Source organism: Gymnoscopelus microlampas (genome assembly GCF_963454915.1).
Source record: "Gymnoscopelus microlampas genome assembly, chromosome: 7".
In the NCBI taxonomy this organism is placed as follows: Eukaryota; Metazoa; Chordata; class Actinopteri; order Myctophiformes; family Myctophidae; genus Gymnoscopelus; species Gymnoscopelus microlampas.
In genome coordinates this window covers 44831062-44849483 of record NC_139944.1, presented here as the reverse complement: position 1 = coordinate 44849483, position 18422 = coordinate 44831062, and the positions used below count along the sequence as shown (strand labels likewise).

Here is an 18422-nt window from a genome sequence, read left to right as displayed (position 1 = left end):
GGACTTGGTGGCATGTTGCAAACTGGAGTTATAGCTGTGTAAAATCCCGTGCTCATCATCCCGTGCTGATACGGACGGACGGACGGACATACGGACAAAGTCAAGTGTAGAGCGGTTGGCACCGCTAAAAATGCCAAAATACTAAATCATAAAAATGAACCAATTTCTTATTTTGGTTCTGAAAAAATATATACTTTTCTATTGAGCGTCAATTCGCTCAGATTATACTAAGATCCCCTGACCGTCACCAAACACAACGAATTTAGAGCCCTTTCATCCGGCATTAGAAGAATTAGAACTAGGGATGAACTTGAGATTTATTCTTTATCCTCCAGTAATCTAATTTAGTCAATTTGAGAGTAACACCCCTAGCGTTATAAAACTCACACCTTTGGCGAAGTCAGTTGCAGAGTGATTTAGCACTGCACACACGTCTAGTCAAACAGTTCACAGTCTGTGACTGCTACACCGTCAAGATGGAGCACGGCTTTGAAGGCAACAACTTCTATATTCCCATGAACAACAGGACTGGGCTTGTGCGGAGTCCTTTTCTTTATCCTCAGTATTACTTGGCAGATCCAATTCTTTTCAAATTGCTTGCTCTCTGGATGGTTTTCCTGATCTGTACTGGCTTCCCCATCAATGGTTTAACATTGTTTGTTACTGCTACTAACAAGAAGCTACGTCAACCTCTCAACTTCATTATCGTAAACTTAGCTTTGGCTGGTATGATCATGGTCTGTTTTGGATTCACCATCACCATCACCAGTGCTGTGAATGGCTACTTTATTTTAGGACCAACTTTTTGCGCCATTGAGGGCTTCATGGCTACACTTGGAGGTATAATATTTGACTTGTTTAGTACCTGTAAATGCATGCTAGTCTTTCATTGCATGTTGCCTGTTAATATATTATGCAATTTTCCAAACCCTTCAAACCCTTGTTTGAGTTGCCAAGAGAACTGTGAAAGCTCATTGGACCTACACGTATGTGTTATAAACATTTGTTTTCTATTTACTTATAGGTGAAGTGGCTCTGTGGTCATTGGTGGTGCTGGCTGTTGAAAGATACATTGTTGTGTGCAAACCTATGGGAAGCTTCAAGTTCACAGGCACTCATGCTGGAGCTGGAGTTGCTTTCAGCTGGATCATGGCTGCCGCCTGTGCTGTCCCTCCACTTTTTGGCTGGTCCAGGTAAGTTCAACAGAATGTCCCAGAGGTCATCCATCGCAGAATGGATGTAAATATTTTCTAATCACTGCTCTCTATTGACTCAATTGATGATTTTCAGATACATTCCTGAGGGGATGCAGTGCTCCTGTGGACCAGACTACTACACCACCGCTCCAGGATACAACAATGAATCATACGTCATGTACATGTTCACCGTTCACTTCTTTGTTCCAGTTATCGCAATCTTCTTCACCTACGGAAGCCTTGTATTGACAGTCAAAGCAGTAAGACTCATTATTACTTTCAGTAAAAAATCATGCTAGTTTCTCTAAATCTATAAGTACCAAGTAACATTGAAATTAAGACTAGGCCTTGGAACAGGTTTCTTTTGATCATGGAAGTTCATATTGTGCTGTAGCCGTTGACATGTCGGCTATTCTCATTTCTATCATTTCTGTCATAATCCACTTTAGGCAGCAGCTCAGCAGCAGGACTCAGCATCCACCCAGAAAGCTGAGAAGGAAGTCACCCGCATGTGTGTGCTTATGGTTGGGGCATTCATGATTGCTTGGACACCCTATGCCAGCTATGCTGGCTATATCTTCTTAAACAAGGGAGTTGCTTTCACTGCTGTTTCCATGGCTGTCCCTGCCTTCTTTGCAAAAAGCTCTGCCTTGATGAATCCAATTATCTATGTACTCTTTAACAAACAGGTACGTTATTTTTTTACATTCACTTACTCAACTATGTTACACATATTATTAACAGTTATTAAAGGTAGGGTAAGTGATTTTCGTTGGTTACATAGTTAAATAGCTCTATATTCTGATAATCATTGCTGTAGAGTGTTTGTTCAGTATCAGGTGTTTCCATGTCTCTCCAGCTCTTTATTAAACAGAAAATACATTTTGAGCTCGGGATACCAATTGTATCCAATCAGGATAGAGAACTTAGTCAGGATACAGATGCAACAAGTGATATTGGAAGTGATGTCACAAAGAAATGAGAAAAATTGGAAACTGGGACAATCTGAAAATGGGTACTCTCTCCTGATTGGCTGAAATGTTGTCACCTACCTAAAAATGTATCTTCTGTTTATTTTTAAAAAGCTGGAGAGACAGGGAGACCCCAGTGACTGAACAAACAGTTTAATAGCGTTTAACATTTAACCATTTAACAAAAGGTTTTAGTTTTAACAAAAGAATATCACTTACCTTACCTTTAACTTTGGCAATTCCCACTTTGGCAACTCCAATTACTGCATTTATGAATTTAACACAAGCCGTTTTAGCTTCATAGATTATTGCCATTATGGAACCCTAATCATGTAATTAAGATTATGTTTACTCTTCTATGACTGGTCAGATCATGTAACAGAATAGTTTGATTCATCTCCTCTTATTAGTCCATTGGTCCTGAATCTAATAGGAGTCCTCTTTAGTGTTGTAGTTAAATGTTTGTGGAAAATGTTAAATGTTTAAAATGTTACTACCACTAAATATTTTTCTACGCAAACTACTAGAAACCAACTCACTTCACATCTGACTTCCCCATTTATTCTCTTTTCCAGTTCCGTAGCTGCATTATGGGTGCCATTGGAATGGGTGGCATGGTTGATGATGAGACCTCAGTGTCTGCCAGCAAGACAGAAGTGTCCACTACATCTTAAGAACAGAGATGTCATCTGTACTATGGACATTTTCCTTCATAAAGTCTACTTGATTCTGAATGATCGTCTTCATGGACTGAAATACATTTCAATTTGGGAAAAAATGCAAATACTTGCAATGAATGGACATAGTTATTCACACTTTACCACATGGCAGAGATCAACAGATGAAGCTACGCATTTGCTGTGGGATCACAATAAAATAAATTATATCTGAAGATGTGAAAGTGTTAAGGCTCAGATCCAAACTGCTTCAACTCACCACTGAGACAAAACGCTTTTATACCAGAGACTCTGTAAGGAATTCTCAGCATCACGATCAATGGATGGACTTCAGATGTGAATGGAAATGAATCTGTATTTTTATGTCATTGTGGGGCTATCATATTTGTTGGCCTACTGTTACGATATTCTGTATATATTTTATAAATAACAAAAGTCTAGAAATACATTAATAAAAGCATGCATGAAAATATGTATTTGTTGTCTATATATTTGATTTTAACTACAAAATACCCCCTCTTTAGGAGAGCCTCTAGTCTAAACTAAAGGCCAGCTACATCACATCACTACATACAAACCACTTGGTCGATTTTGTACTGATAAATGTATAAACTAGAAAAATGTGCAGGCCAGGTAGTAGAAGTCAATCTTAGCCAATCAGGATGAAATATGAAAATTCCAACAGGTCAGCCTTGATGACATGGCTATAAAGATAATGTGTACCAATTACGACAGAGGTGCCTGAGCATAGCAGCAATGTATACTGTGCATGATATACCTATGGATGTTGTTAACTCATTCACTGCCACAATTATTGCTTTCCGCGTTTGCCCACTGCCAGGGATTTTTCATTGGAAAAAAAAAGTACTCAGGAGCCGAGATACAGAATTTTTAAGTTTTAAGTTAACAAGGAAGTGGATGGGAGTCTAGATCTTTGAAAAAATCATATCTCTTTGGGTCGGGTCAAATTTGGAAAAAATATATATATGTTTTTTACTTCAGTGGCAGTATTGGTTAATTACGTCAATTACGTCAGAGGCAGTGAATGAGTTAAGGTGCTTAGAAAAAAAAGAAAGAAAAGCTCAATAAAGACAAAACAAGTCAGTGCGTTATACATGGGATTAAGGTGCAAAAAGTCAGTGCTTGTCGACCGCATAATCCTCATAAAGAGGACTGACCCTGGTGTAATCCACAAGTAGTTCCATGAGGGAGAGCAAAAAACGAAAGTCACTTGTATCTGGTTTAATCCACAGGTGGGTCCTAGGAAGAGCTAAATCCAAGTCATTTTGTCCCTGGTATAATGCACAGGTGTGTTCAAGGAAGAGCAAAAAGGTCAGAGACCAGCTAGACAGTACCGCCTATTGTCAGGCTGCTGAACAAGGCTCATGCCTCATTCAGCAGTCTGACAGCAGCCGGATTAAAACTGCACCAGAACCTGGTGGTGCTACTCTTGATACTGCGGTAGGGCCCCTTGCTCGGCCGCGGTCGTCTTAAAATTAGTCTCTGGAAGAGCTGCATATCTTAAACTCTTTAAAGCTTCAGCACTGGACCATAACACAGAGATGGTGCATTCTTCTGAACTTCTCCCTACTTATAAACAGTGTTGGGCAAGTTACTTTAAAAAAGTAATTAGTTATAGTTACTAGTTACTTCTCAAAAAAAGTAACTGAGTAACTGAGTAACTGAATTACTCTATTGTAAAAGTAACTAGTTACTAGGAAAAGTAACTATTTGCGTGAAAAAGTTGTAATATGTCAAAGAATTTGGATTGTTTTTGGGAGCAGGTTTCACAAGCCAGGTGCATAGACAGTGTTGCGAAAGTTCACTTAAAATATGAACTAGTTCAAAGTTCAGTTCACACATTTTAAAATGAACTAATTCAGTTCATAGTTCATAATTCAAAATTTTGAACTAAAGTTCATGGTTCAAAAAATGAACTAGTTCAGTTCTTTTTCGCTCTTTTCCCCCCATATATATATATATATATATATATATATATATATATATATATATATATATATATATAAGTAATAAATAAGGGTCTCTCTCTCAGCTAAGGGGTCCTTGACTTGAAAAACGTTGAATACCCAGGCCTGTGTTATTATATTATATGAATATAATCCAGGATTATGCCATTTGTAGCCATAATGTTTTAATAGCAGACCTACAAGATCACAATGAGTTGCATCGCGTTGTGAGATTGTATATCTGCTATTTTAAGCACGGGACACCGTCGTGCTGCGAAGTGTAAATTAGGCTCTAGCCCAGAGAGAACAGCAGCAGCAGCAGAGAGAGAAAGAAAATGCATCAATAGCGAAAAGTTGTGAAAAATACTTTGTTTTAAACACAAGCAGTACAACCGGTCCCAGCAACATTGTTATTGTTCATGTGTGTGTCGCTAATACAGCGCAGAAGCTTTCTTTAATTACAAAATGATCTAGCATTTTAAGTTGTTTGTATCTTGTTTTTGTTGAAAAATGTATTCATATCAATATAATTGTATTGTCGATTTGATAATAAAAACAATTGATAAAAAATAAAAAAAAATGATCTCGCGTCGGAGACTCTGCAAGAAGAACAAACAGCTGTGGGTCATTATCACTCAGCATGCAGCATACTCCACAGTGTGAGTGACACAACAACTTATAAACAGACATTTATTTTATAAAGCTAAGTGTTGCTTCTCTTGCATTTTTAACCCGAGGGGCTATCTGTAATCACGGAGCTGCATAGTAGCTCCGTGCACGTAGATGAGACTGTTCACTCCGCGCTGCGCAGAGGAACACACACACACACTAAATTGGAGTTGCTTTGGACAGACGTGGACAAACGCTTCCCCCCTGGCACACAACGTGCACTTCACGTGTACATTCTTTCCTTTCCTTTCAATAAAGGTGAAGTAGTGCTTGTACGGCCAATTTGTGAAAGCCATCTCTTCTCTACTGGTCTGGTTGTTAAAGTTAGTTTGTTTGTGTGTGTGCGCCGCGCTGGGTTTGTGTGTAAAACATCACAAAGATATAAATACCAAGGATTCCTCAGTGATGTCATGTCACATGTCACTTCTTAAACAGCGTCGAGTCCGTGTTACTTCCTGGTTGCGTAACAGCAAAAAGTAAAAGACATCACTGTCGTATCCATGGTATTTTTTCTAACCGTGTCATCTTTGCAGCAGGAGGAGCAGCGGCCCCAGCCTGTAGTAGCGCTGCGCGCGCGCACACACACAGACACACATACTGTCAGCCGGTCTGTGGTAACAGAAAGCTTGGGGACGCTTGCATAGGCGGCGGGTGAGCCCGACATTTGGGAAGGCTACAGCGCGAAGCGCGCGTGCACAAAAATTTTGCGGTTAATGGGGCGGATTGTGTTAGTTTCTTATAGGTTTTTGGTTACTTTATTTCGGTTTTAGGGTTAGGGTTAGATATTGACCAATTTATACAGACCCACAGGATATATATTATATTATATATAATTTGCACAATTTCAATTGCTTAGCCTACCCTAGCCTTCATTACCCGCCGCCTATGGACGCTTGACATAGTAACGGAGCACATTTCATGTCAGTAACGGTAACGGCGTTGCCAAAATTGAAATTTTAATTAATTAGATTACTCGTTACTGGAAAAAATAACGGCGTTAGGTAACGCCGTTTATTTAAACGCTGTTATGCCCAACACTGCTTATAAAGCACTGGCACAAGTACTCCATGTAAAGTAATAACACTTAAAAATTGTACTTAAGTACAGTGCTTAAGTAAATGTGCTATGTAGTTACTTTACGCCACTGGACAAATTAACTCTAATTTCTAATGTGTAGTTGCTTATTTTGGGCTTGCGTCCTAATTTAGTTTAAATGAGTGGTTCTCAAACATTTTCATGTTAAGGACCCCCAAATTAATATGTATATGTCCTCGGAACTCCATCTGAACATATTTTGTGCCAGAGACTCCATATAAGATTTGTGTATTTAAACTGTTTCCAAAACATTCCACCTTTTTCAGATGTATTTCAAGAATAGCCATAGAGCTACAAGCCATAGATCTACAAACTCACATTGTGTTATCGGCTATTTTCAAATAGACATGACCCCTTGTTTCTCTTGCAAAGTCTGGCAACACTGCTACTTTGTCCACCACTGCCTGTTGCCATGAAAGCCATACTGTAGGGGCCGCTATGCTGGCACTTTCACTTTATGTATAATAAAACTGTTAAAAGACTCCATTCCCTCACATCACATCTGCTGCCACTGCTGCTAAGTTATGATATTTGGTATTCTTTTCTTTATTCTTAATTTTAAGGATTTCTCCCAATCCTTTACACCTTGTGTAAATTTATGATGTGACAAATGAACTTGAAGTTGAAGTTTCATGCACACAGTGCGCTATCTCCCACAAGCAAGTACATAATGCAATGAAAATGTGCATCCATATTGTTACATTATACAGTATGTGGCATTTATGAAGAAATAATCAGTAGACTTCCCTTCAATATTTTTGTTTTGCTCTGACTGGAAAAACAACATGCAGAACCACTGAAGGTGTTTCTCAAATTCCATTTGTACATTCTCAGAGCTCAATTAACAGGATTTAGCCGCGAAAAGACTGGGGTCCCAGAGATATAGATTAAAAAAAAGTTTCAAATGGGGTCCTTGAAATTAAGAGAGGTTGAGATTCACTGAACTAAACTTTAGCCTATACTGGAACCCACTGAATCCTCAGTGCTTATTTAACTCTGAGTGTACAAATGTGGGTCCGTTTGCTTCCGTATGTACACTCTCAGAGTTACAGTCTCATATAGAGTTCCATTTGGACCATTTGGCCTCGGACCCAATATTGCATTTTATGGCATATTATCTCTAGATAGTTTCATTCTGTGTGTTATTGCTGTAGAACAAGAAACTGTTGTCCTCCTGTGATATAAGGCAATGCCATGCAAGAGTAGGCCTACAACATCTGTTTGGAGACTTGCTGTACTAGGGTGTTTTTTAATCAAGAGCTTCAAAACAGTAGTGAATGTGCGACAGTGATTCTCAAAGTGGGCTCAGGATTCATTGAGATTGAGGGGGGTCCAAATGGACCCGTAGAGGTCTTTAACTCTCCATTTGGCACCCTTTGTATATGTGGGGATCCTTGAAATCAAAATGTTAGACAACCACAACCACCCTTGTTACATGGAGAGATGGTGCCCTCTGCAGGTATTTTCAGAGCCTGTTTGCTGTTGTGCCTCTCCTCTCCAGTGTCATCATCAGTGGTGGAAAGTAACTAAGTAAATTTACTTTAATTAAATACAATTTTGAGGTATTTGTACTTTACTTGAGTATTTCCAATTTCCAATACTTTTACTTCTACTCCACTACATCTCAGAGGCAAATATTGTACTTTTACTCCACTACGAATATTTGAAAACTTTAGTTACTAGTTACTTGCAAGATTTTGATTATTATTACAAAACATACCTTAACCACTTCAGCCCTATACAGGCTAGATTTCGGCCATTTGAAAATAGCCGATCTGCTATTTTCAAAAGATATTTATACATTTGAAAACTTGAAATGGGACGTTCTGCATAATGAGAACTTTTACTTTTGGTATTTAAAGCATATATTGATGCCAATACTTTTGCACTTTTAATCAAGTACATTTTGAATTGCGGACTTTTACTTGTAACAGAGTATTTATTACATAGTACTATATTGCAGTATTGATACTTTTACTTAAGTAAAAAATGTGAGCACTTTTTCCACCACTGGTCAACATGTACTGTATGATCTGCAAACAGATAATTGTCATGGTCTAGTATATAATGTAATATGTTATATTTCCATTGATGGGTCGGTAAACAAATATACGTTACGTAATACTACTGTATACTACTCATGGGCTTCTAATTACATTATGAACTCATGTGTACTTGTATATTGTGTAGTATTGAATATTTTGCTATTCATATAGTGCTTTATACTCAACTTCACACAAAAAACATTTGGAATGATTGCACTCAAAATATAAGAGTACACCCACTGAGCCTGATATTAGTCTAACTACTGTACTGTATTAGTGGCTCTTGTGTTTGGGCCAGTGATTTAATCTGTTTAGGGACTTAGTTTCCCTCCTAAGACTGTTCATGTCTGTGTGGCAAGGTTGAAGAGAAAACACACATTACAAAAGTTAAGCGTCCATCGATTGAAAGTGCTGATCTGAATGCATTCTATGGACCAGTGGTTCTCAAAGTGGGGTCCGGGGACCCCCAGGGGTCCTTGGGGGAGTTCCAGGGGGTCCTCATTCAAATGTGTTAATCACAATCACTTTATCCGTTTATACATTGGCTATTCAAAAATAGCAGATCTACAAGCTCACAGCGCTGCAAACTTGTACATCTGCTATTTCTTAATAATAAAAATGTCAATAATGAATTAAAAAACATAAATAAAACCATTTTTAAATACAAGAGATGCATTTCAACTCAGTCCAAACAGGGCTCAGATGCAAGATGCAAGGCGATCCATTCCATACCCTGTTACAGTACTTGCCTCTTCTTGTAAACACAACCGTGTCATGAGCTCCTTCATGTAACCATGTATTTCCTCTTGGTAACCTGACTCTAATTGTTATGTTGGGGGGTACATCCGCTGTAATTTCCCTCAAAGAAAATGGCAGAGCCCTGGACACCAGCATGTGTTTAACATCTCTGTTGGGAGGATCGGTGAAGTCGATCCAAAAGCCTTTTGTTCATTTTAATTGCCAAGGGGCGAGGACAGAGAAGATGCAGCTTACATGAGATGCTTCACTTGCTTCACACTCTATAACCGCTTAAACCCTCTATTCTTGGTGAAACAGACCTGAGTTGTCTCTGTACTTGGACTGTGTTTTTTTTCGTCTACACCAAATATCATAATAACAACGCGTGAGCTTGTAGATATGCTATTTTCATAATAATAATAACTAGACACGTCGCAGTTCTGGGAAATTGCAAAGTGTGGTTGCGCCAACACCGGTCGCGGGTCGCGGCCGCCGGGACTCGAGGAATACGGCGGGAGGAATACCGTCGGAGGGTCCAGAGATCATGTGTACCGATTTTTGTGAGATTTGGATAAAATACGTGGGAGGAGGAGCTAAAAGTGTGTTTTGAAGAAAATTCAAAATGGCGGAAAATCTATCCGGACGCAAATGAGCGTGGCCCATATGGGGAGTTGCGTCATGACCCAAGGAATCCAGGGGAAAGGATTTTTTATTCTAAGACCTACGGTTCAAAAGTTATAGGCCAAAAGGTAAAGTGGGCTGTTATAGCGCCACCATGAGGCCGACTGGTGTAATTATTTTTTCAATAATTTTGCAATAAACTATGAACCTCCCCTCCAAGTCTTGTAACTCTAGCCCTTACGGTTTCTGATAAAAAAAATACTTGAATGGGAGTTTTTTCATTTTCCCATTAAAGTCGATGGGGACATTTAATGCACTAATAAATCAATATCAATTAAACTATGTAACCAATCTATTAGCAAAACGGATAACCATCGATTCCCGGTGAGACCGGTCATTTTGACATATAGCACGAAATTGGGGGAAAAAAACTGTGGGAGGAGTAGCGCGCCAAAATAAAGTTTATCTAGAAATAAAGTTCATCTATTACTATAGTCTGGTTGCCCTATTCGGGCAACCACACTAATAATACATCTGATTTATGTTGCGCTTTTCTGGAAGTCGCTTTACGAAAAAAACCTAACAAAAACATCTTAATTACATTGTCACTAACAGTCTGTTAACGGGTAGTGCGTGTCTTTTGTAATCCTTTTTTCTCTACTCAAGTCTGTCGTAAATGTCCAGCAGGGAATAGAGGGAGCCGTGACACCTTGAATTTCCTTAACTGCCAGAGGTGGTATACAGGCATTTCCCCGCCTTCTTTGCCACAGATTCTGTGCGCATTCTCCAGGTCAGGTTCTTGGAGATGTACACACCAAGGTACTTGAAAATACTCCCCCTCTCCACCGGTGCCCCAGTGATCAAGAGGGGCGCATAAGACCTCTGCTGTTTCTTGCCAAAGTCCACGATCATCTCCTTGGTTTTTCCAACGTTCCGACAAAGAGGCAGTTTTGAGTATCGGGACAATGGTGGACTTCTTGAAGCAAGTGGTGACCACCGACTGTATGGGCAAGGGAGAGGTTGACTCGCACCAGGAAGTCGGTGCAGGCCTTGATGACCTGCTCAGAGGTCCCACCAGGTCTGGCTTCTTTTCTGACGTTCACCATTCTGATGTTCACCATTCCGTTGTTCACCACTCTGTTGTTCACCATTCTGTTGTTCACCATTGTGATATTCACCAATAGCACCCTCCTCATGTCCTCCTGCTCAGAGAGGACAAACATGCTTGCCGTTTCATGGATATAACTTTTGTAATGTGTGTTTTCTCTTCAACCTTGCCACACAACAACAATCTTAGGAGGGATGCAACTAAGTCCCTAACAGATTAAATCACTGACCCAAACACAAGAGCCACTAATACAGTAGTTAGACTAATCCTATTAGGCTCAGTGGGTGAATAGCTGTGCAGTTCATTATCCTCACAATTAACAGACATCTCTACTTTGTTATTCCCTAAATGGGCGACCATAGCTGGTTAGAGAACCTGCCTGGGAAGCCCTGCCTGGGAACCTCGAACATTGGGAAGTCCAATGTTCGAGGTTCCACTTAAGTCTAATTGCTCCATGTGGCGCTCATTGCTCCTAGTTATAGGATGGGGAAATGCAAAGGACATTTGCACATTTGCGTATGTGCAAAAATATACAGTCACACCCCAAGGAGTAGAATGTAATCCTTTCTTTCTTTTGGTGTTTTCGTCCCTTCCCCTATTTTTATCTCCTTCTATCTTCCACATACAGAAATGTTGGATTTTGAATCAGGGAGAAACTTCAGAGGTTTAGTCCAAAGTACAATACTGGAGCACATAACAATGCAATGAAGTTATTTTATTCGTGACTCTGATAAAGATGCACCATGCTAAACCTCTTAAGTTTCTCCCTGATTCAAAATTGCCATATTCTGAGAGCAACAGACTGTGTACTAAATAAACTTGTAAACCATCCCGGTCGCGTGTGGCTAGAGACCGGTCTGCAAAAGATACACGATTATGTGAATTCACCCACGGGATGGTTTACCAGGCTAGACTTATAGAGCACTTGAAACTTCAAATCTTGTTTGTCTTAAGAGCACTTGAAACTTCAAATCTTGTTTGTCTTACTGCTGGGTATGTATCAATACTGAAAACGTCAATATTTGCGATACTTGATCTTCCTTTTGAGAATAGATCCCCGCATTTAAATATACATGCCAAAGGTTGATTACATTTTTATATTTTTCTTATTAAACTGTATGTGTATCTAATGCTGACAAGTGATAAAAAACAAACGCTTCGGACCGGAACTATGGTTCTTCTCTTCTGCCCTCTCCCTCTGTTCCTCATACACATAGGCACACACAGAGGCACACTCACTACAGCATTGGTTCCCAAAGTGGGGTCCGGGGACCCCCAGGGGTCCTTGGAGGGGTACCAGGGGATCCCCAGCAAAATTAGTTAATATAGCCTCACAATCATTTCAACCACTTTAGCCATATTTTATACTTTGGCTATTGGGGATAGCCAAAGTATAAAATGGGGGTGGGGGTCCGCGGGCCAAATAAACATCCTTTTGGGGGTCCTTGACATGAAAAAGTTTGAAAACCACTGCACTACAGTACGTCACATGCACACTCACACAATGAGGTTGGACAACAGAGAATGCACTCTTGTTTCTGTCCACCACTCCCTAAACCCCATCTGAAAAGCATGTGAGGGCATGACAATCTCTCTCTAACCAGATATTAATTACCACGGTATGATGGTAACACACTTCAAGTACTGTTACTATACAGTTGGACATCTACAACAGAATGTGTAACAATGTTTACATAGCAAAAATGCCTTCATATTTGTTGCACGACCCTTTTGACATGGGTCAAGCAAAATGTTCATGTAAGGATAAACAATAGCCAAGAGTACCAGGATTATTCAAAACACACAGACATTTGTCTTTCAGCATATTAGGCACAAAACAGTGTACATATTGACACACTCAGAGGCCGGACACAGGTACGAGCTCAAATGTATTAATTTATTACAAATAATAATACATTATTAATACAATTATGCCTTACTGAAGAACAACGTGAAACAATATCCATAATATCCATAGGCCTAAATGTATTTGAAAAATAAAAAGATATGTAACACAGAAAAAAGATATGTAACACAGAGCTAACTTCAGAAGTCCACAGAATGGCATCTGTTATAATAACACCCCACTGCTATAATAAAATGATTATATTTATAGAAATGAATAGGAAAACTGACAGTCTTAATAATGGTTTCATTTGACGGGTATAATAATGCTGTCATCAGACAGTATGTCATTTTGTTCAGACACACTATATACTATTTGCAAAATCAACAGCAATACATTGCATATGACTACAATACTGTCAAACTGAAAATCATCACACACGCAAACATACGCACACACGCACGCCCGCACACATGCACATGTTGCCCAAACAACTACGCCACTATTACTTTATTTTAAAAAAATGTAGACTAAAGTAATTTTCTTATTTCCTGTGAAGATCAGAAAATGATCATGGATGGTTAATTCAGTGACAAGCAGAATGATAACATTTGGCTCTACTACTATCTTATTGGCTTATTTGAGAAGAAATACTTCCACAAGCTTTGGAAGCACACCATAGCCAATCGAAATGGAATATGAAAAATCTGAATGATATATGTTTATGACATGACACTGATATGTAGCGATTTGAGTGAATTTCTGTCTGTACACAGTCACGCACACACACGGACGGACACACTCACAAAATCAAAATCTCTGCGTCCTGGCCTATCGGCCTGGCAGAGATAAAATGTATTGAGAATAATCAATAACATGTAACCCTTGATGTAAAAATGCCTATGTATTGTTATACATGAATGTTTGTTCCGTTACAAGACATTGGCCGAAATCTAGCTCAGAATCTAAATCTCCTTGACAAGTATCATTGTCCCCTTCGAGGTGGTCCTAATCTCCTGGCCATAGATGATTGGTGTGCCTAGCTGTGTGTGTGGTAAGCTAAAGCTTCCCAGGGACTGATTGAAGCTACCTAAATTCCCCTCTGATTCACTGATGCTCTGTTGTCGGTAGGTCTGTTGATCAAAACTTTCACCTTGTTGGTCGAAGCTGCTCTCGCTGTAAAGCCGCTGCCTCATTCCACTGGCACGTTTGCCTGAAGCACTCCTGGTTGGATATCGTTTTCCAGTTTTGTACCAGCCTGTCTCCTTGAAGACAAACCAAATATTGCCAGCCCATAGGATTAGATTAATGAAACCAAAAACCTAGAGGTGGAAAAAAGGCAGAGATACAAATTGTGTTTCTTGGAGTAAAATAAATACCTTGTTTAAATCAGTGGCCATTAACCATGTTCTATTTGGCATCTGAATACCTACCACAGATGAATTAAGGCCTGTCCAGAGAGGGTCCTGGGTAGCCGTACAACTATTTTCATAAGCTCTGCAAGCAGTGATGAGCAGAAGGATCTGGGTAGGGTCTGTGGCATCCTTAACATCAGAGAGAGCTTTGGCCCAAGTACAAGTGCTAACCAGCCACAGTAACGAGAATATGACTGTAACAAGAAAATCCTGTTCAGGAGAAAAGAGAGGAGCATTATGAAGAGAGTCTGATATTGGATAAAATAATGGAAATATTCTTCACAAAGAACAATTCTATTTAAACTGATTCATACTAATACACTGATAATACACTGTATGTGTGATTTAAAGATGTGAACTCACTGACCACGAGTGGGCCTCTGTTGTTCTCTCTGTACTTGTTCTGGTAGAAGATGTACACAATCGTTGCCAGCAGGGAGTAAAGGAAGGCAAACACACCCACTGTCACAAAAAACTGAGCTGCTGAGGAGAAATCTCCCTGGAGGAAGAAGACCTCATGTCTGTTCTTCTCACACAAGGGGGCTTTGAAATGCACTTGTTGTAATCTACAAGACAGGAAGAAATTATATAAGTGGAAATTTGTCAAGAAAAAGATTACGCATGTCACTATAAGGGAATGTCAGTCGGTAGGCAAAGTGTCACGGGTTGACATTTACTATGAACAAGTGTCAAGAGAGATCAGCCTTGAATAGCCAGTAATAATGACTTGCAGACTGCAGCTGTTATACTGGGAGCATATACAAAAACTAGAAAAAAGTCTCCGCCAGGTCAGGTAGGTTATTGTGGGCCAGCAATGGAAATTCACCAATCAGGATGGAATATGAAAAATCGGACAGATCCGTCTTGATCACATGACTATTGAGATAATGTGTACCGATTTACGTGATTCTTGAACAAAATCTGCAGGAGTAATATCAAAAAATGTGTTTACCAAAAATCGGCCTCCTGGTGGCGCAATAAGAGGACAATGTGTTAAGGCGTATTGCTGGCTACAGTAGCTGTTCGCTTCATAAGTGACCTCACATGTATAGGTGGGGTGCCACACCCTTATACACATAGAAATGTGTTATATGGAAAATTCTTTGTGCGTAATAGTTACGTATGGTGACCACAGCTCTATGATCACAGGTTGAGCCCTCTAATGAGATGCCCTGCTGTTCCATTGGTTGCTGAAAACTGGAGGATTGGCTATAGGGAGTCTTTGTTGTTCTTACATAGTGACAGCCCCCATAGAGGAATAGGTTTCTTATTGGCTGCATCATGCATATGCAACTTCTTCAACATTTTCAGCCTAATTACACAGAGCACAAGTACACAGAATAGTCTACGCTGCAGTGTCCATCTATCCCATGTTTCTTTCTCTTTTCTCTTCCGCTCTCACTCTACCTTCACCCACTTGACCTGTAAGTCTGTGATGTGACAATAAAGAAAAAACAAAGAAAAACTAACTTTTTGCTTTGTCAGTGATCATGGAACTAGAGTTATCATATTGTACACAACCATACATAACTATCAGCTAGATAACTTCACCTTTGGACCAAATAGATAATGGCTGTAATAGTCTCTATGCACAGCAGCCATATTGGAAAGAAATTGGGCCCGTCCTTACTTCTTACCAATTATAGTAATGAAGGCTCTGTTCCATTTAGTGTAGCACAGTGGTTCTCAAACTTTTTAATGTCAAGGACCCCCATAAAAAAAGCATCTACTAATAATATAGCCTTTCAACCTCAAAATCAATTAAATGCACTTTTTTAGAATGCACTGGTATGATGTAATGATAGGAACACCTTAAATATCGATCTAATCCTTGAATATATATTTTGCAAAGCGAACATTTGCAAATATGAAATATGAAAAAATAGAAGATCTACAAGCTTGTAGATGCGCTATTTTTGAATAGCCAAATAAATCTAAAATTACACAGATGCTTTCCCCGGTCTTAATGGGTTAATTAGTATCATTGGTGGTAACGGCTATGAAGGTAAGTAAGGAATAGGCCCAATTTCTTTCCAATAATAATATGTGCATAGAGCCTATATTTGAGAGTAAAACACATACTGCACCTGAAAGGATATGCAAAGTCAATGTTGATGCTGAGGTTGCTCTGCCTTCTATCTGCACAATCCACTTTAACCAGCAGGTGTCCATAGTATCCTCCACAAGTTGCAAAAGCACAGATGGCAAAGATCTACGAAATAACATAATGTTATAACGGGCTACCAGCGATACAGAGAAATGTAATTGTTACATCTCTGCTTGAAACATTAGTTCCTAATCTTTGTCATCTTCAAAGTGATATATCACAATATCATTGAATAAATAAATGAATAAACAAAAAAACAAAACGTAATACCGTATCAACTGCCAATATGGTTTTATTTTAGCAGAATATATTCAACATCTAGTTCTTGAGACGTGGCTTCCTACAGTACATTTTGTCCCTGAAAGAATAACATATTTTTCTGTATGGTAAAGGCTCTTTGTCATTTGCTAAACAAAAAAGCATTTTAAAAAAGCATCTACTAATAATATAGCCTTTCAACCTCAAAATCAATGAAATGCACTGTCATTAGTTTTTGTTTTTTTTCTCACGATTTTGTTACCCATTTCTTTCACCCAGTGCCAATGACTAAGCTGTAATCCTGGGCACTACTCTCCCTCTGCCAGCCTGGGGAGGGTCCCAAACTGAGCTCATGCTTCCTCAATGCATGAGGAGTTAGCAGGCCGCTTCTTATCACCTGACAGGGGGGAGTTTCCCCGGTAGGAAGTAGCACGAGGAAGGAACACGTCACTCCAACCAGTTCCTTTCCCCTCCATCAGGCGCCCCGGCTGACCAGGGGGAGGCAGTATAGACAAATCCACAGATCGGCGATCGTAACTGCGGTGTCAAGCGGCTGCCTTTCCGCACCGCGACACCGCAGCTACAGGCAGCGACTCTGTGGATTCGTCTATAGAGACCAGGATTACTGCATGTTTTTTTGTGAGGGTATCTACCCTAGGGGACCTGGGGAGAACATGTAAACTCCACACAGAAAGGCCCTTTCGCCAACCCCACCTAGGGTATGGGCACAGATGACGCGGAGGAGAGGACACGCCCCCCAGCGCCCACAGCGCCCCCAGCGGGAATCTAACCCAGGACTTTCTAGCTGTGAGGCGACAGCGCTACCAACTGCGCCACCCAGAATGCATTGGTATGATGTAATGATAGGAACACCATAATTATCAATCTAATAATACCTACTGCAATAGTATTAAACATTACATAAATGTCAACACCAACTGCAAACATAGCCACAACTATCCGAGTCTCTCATTATGCCTCATTAAATTCAAGGCTGTTTCATCTTTTCATTGATTTTAAAACATATGAATATTTTAAAGATGGGAAGACAGCAAACAGAGCTGCCTGCTGTGCACAACAGGGTGGTCACAGCAAGACAGGATGACACAACTTTTTGAATTATTACAGCATTGCTTTTTATGTACAGTATCTATCTATCTATCTCTCTCTCTCTATCTATCTCACACATTACAGAAAATGTTTACTTTTTGCATCATTGCAACAATTGAAAAGAAACTACACAGTACCTCTTCAACCAGTATATTTCAAGTCATGTACAATTACTATTAATATACTGAATAATTATGTGATTAAATCATCACAAGAGAGGCTTGACTGAATTAGAATTAATTAGCCCTAATGAGCCACAACAAACAAAAAAACTACAAAAAAAATATTGATACAGCAAATATCAACATGCTTAAGAAAATAAACTTACCGGAGCAAATATAACCATGCACATTTAAAAACCAAAGAGCTCTGGTTCTACTCCACAGGATGTTAGTTGCTTTTTTATCATAATGTAGTAATTCTGCTGTTGTAGATGCGGTAAGAGGACAGAATAATTCCTTATGGGAAGCCAGTCTTGAGGAGATTTTGATTAGTCTAGATATTTCAATGTAATAGTATCTCTGCACTGCTCTTCACAAGCTTTCTTATCAAACGTTCTCTACACACTGAGATTAAAGTATAGCTCTACCCGATGTCCC

General features: G+C 39.5%; 2 protein-coding genes across 2 annotated transcripts; one reads left to right on the top strand and one right to left on the bottom strand.

Moving 5' to 3' along the window:
- Positions 1-476: 476 nt before the first annotated feature.
- Positions 477-2841, top strand: LOC311049307 (green-sensitive opsin-like; the record flags this gene model as incomplete). Its single annotated transcript, XM_084062855.1, has 5 exons — positions 477-840; positions 1025-1193; positions 1291-1456; positions 1646-1885; positions 2743-2841. The coding sequence occupies 5 exons, from the start codon at positions 477-479 to the stop codon at positions 2839-2841; spliced, it is 1038 nt and encodes a 345-aa protein (XP_083918981.1).
- An 11057-nt stretch (positions 2842-13898) lies between these two features.
- On the bottom strand, positions 13899-18175 carry synprb (synaptoporin b; the record flags this gene model as incomplete). Its single annotated transcript, XM_084061832.1, has 5 exons — positions 13899-14255; positions 14367-14558; positions 14716-14914; positions 16436-16560; positions 18152-18175. The coding sequence occupies 5 exons, from the start codon at positions 18173-18175 to the stop codon at positions 13899-13901; spliced, it is 897 nt and encodes a 298-aa protein (XP_083917958.1).
- Between the last annotated feature and the right edge of the window lie 247 nt (positions 18176-18422).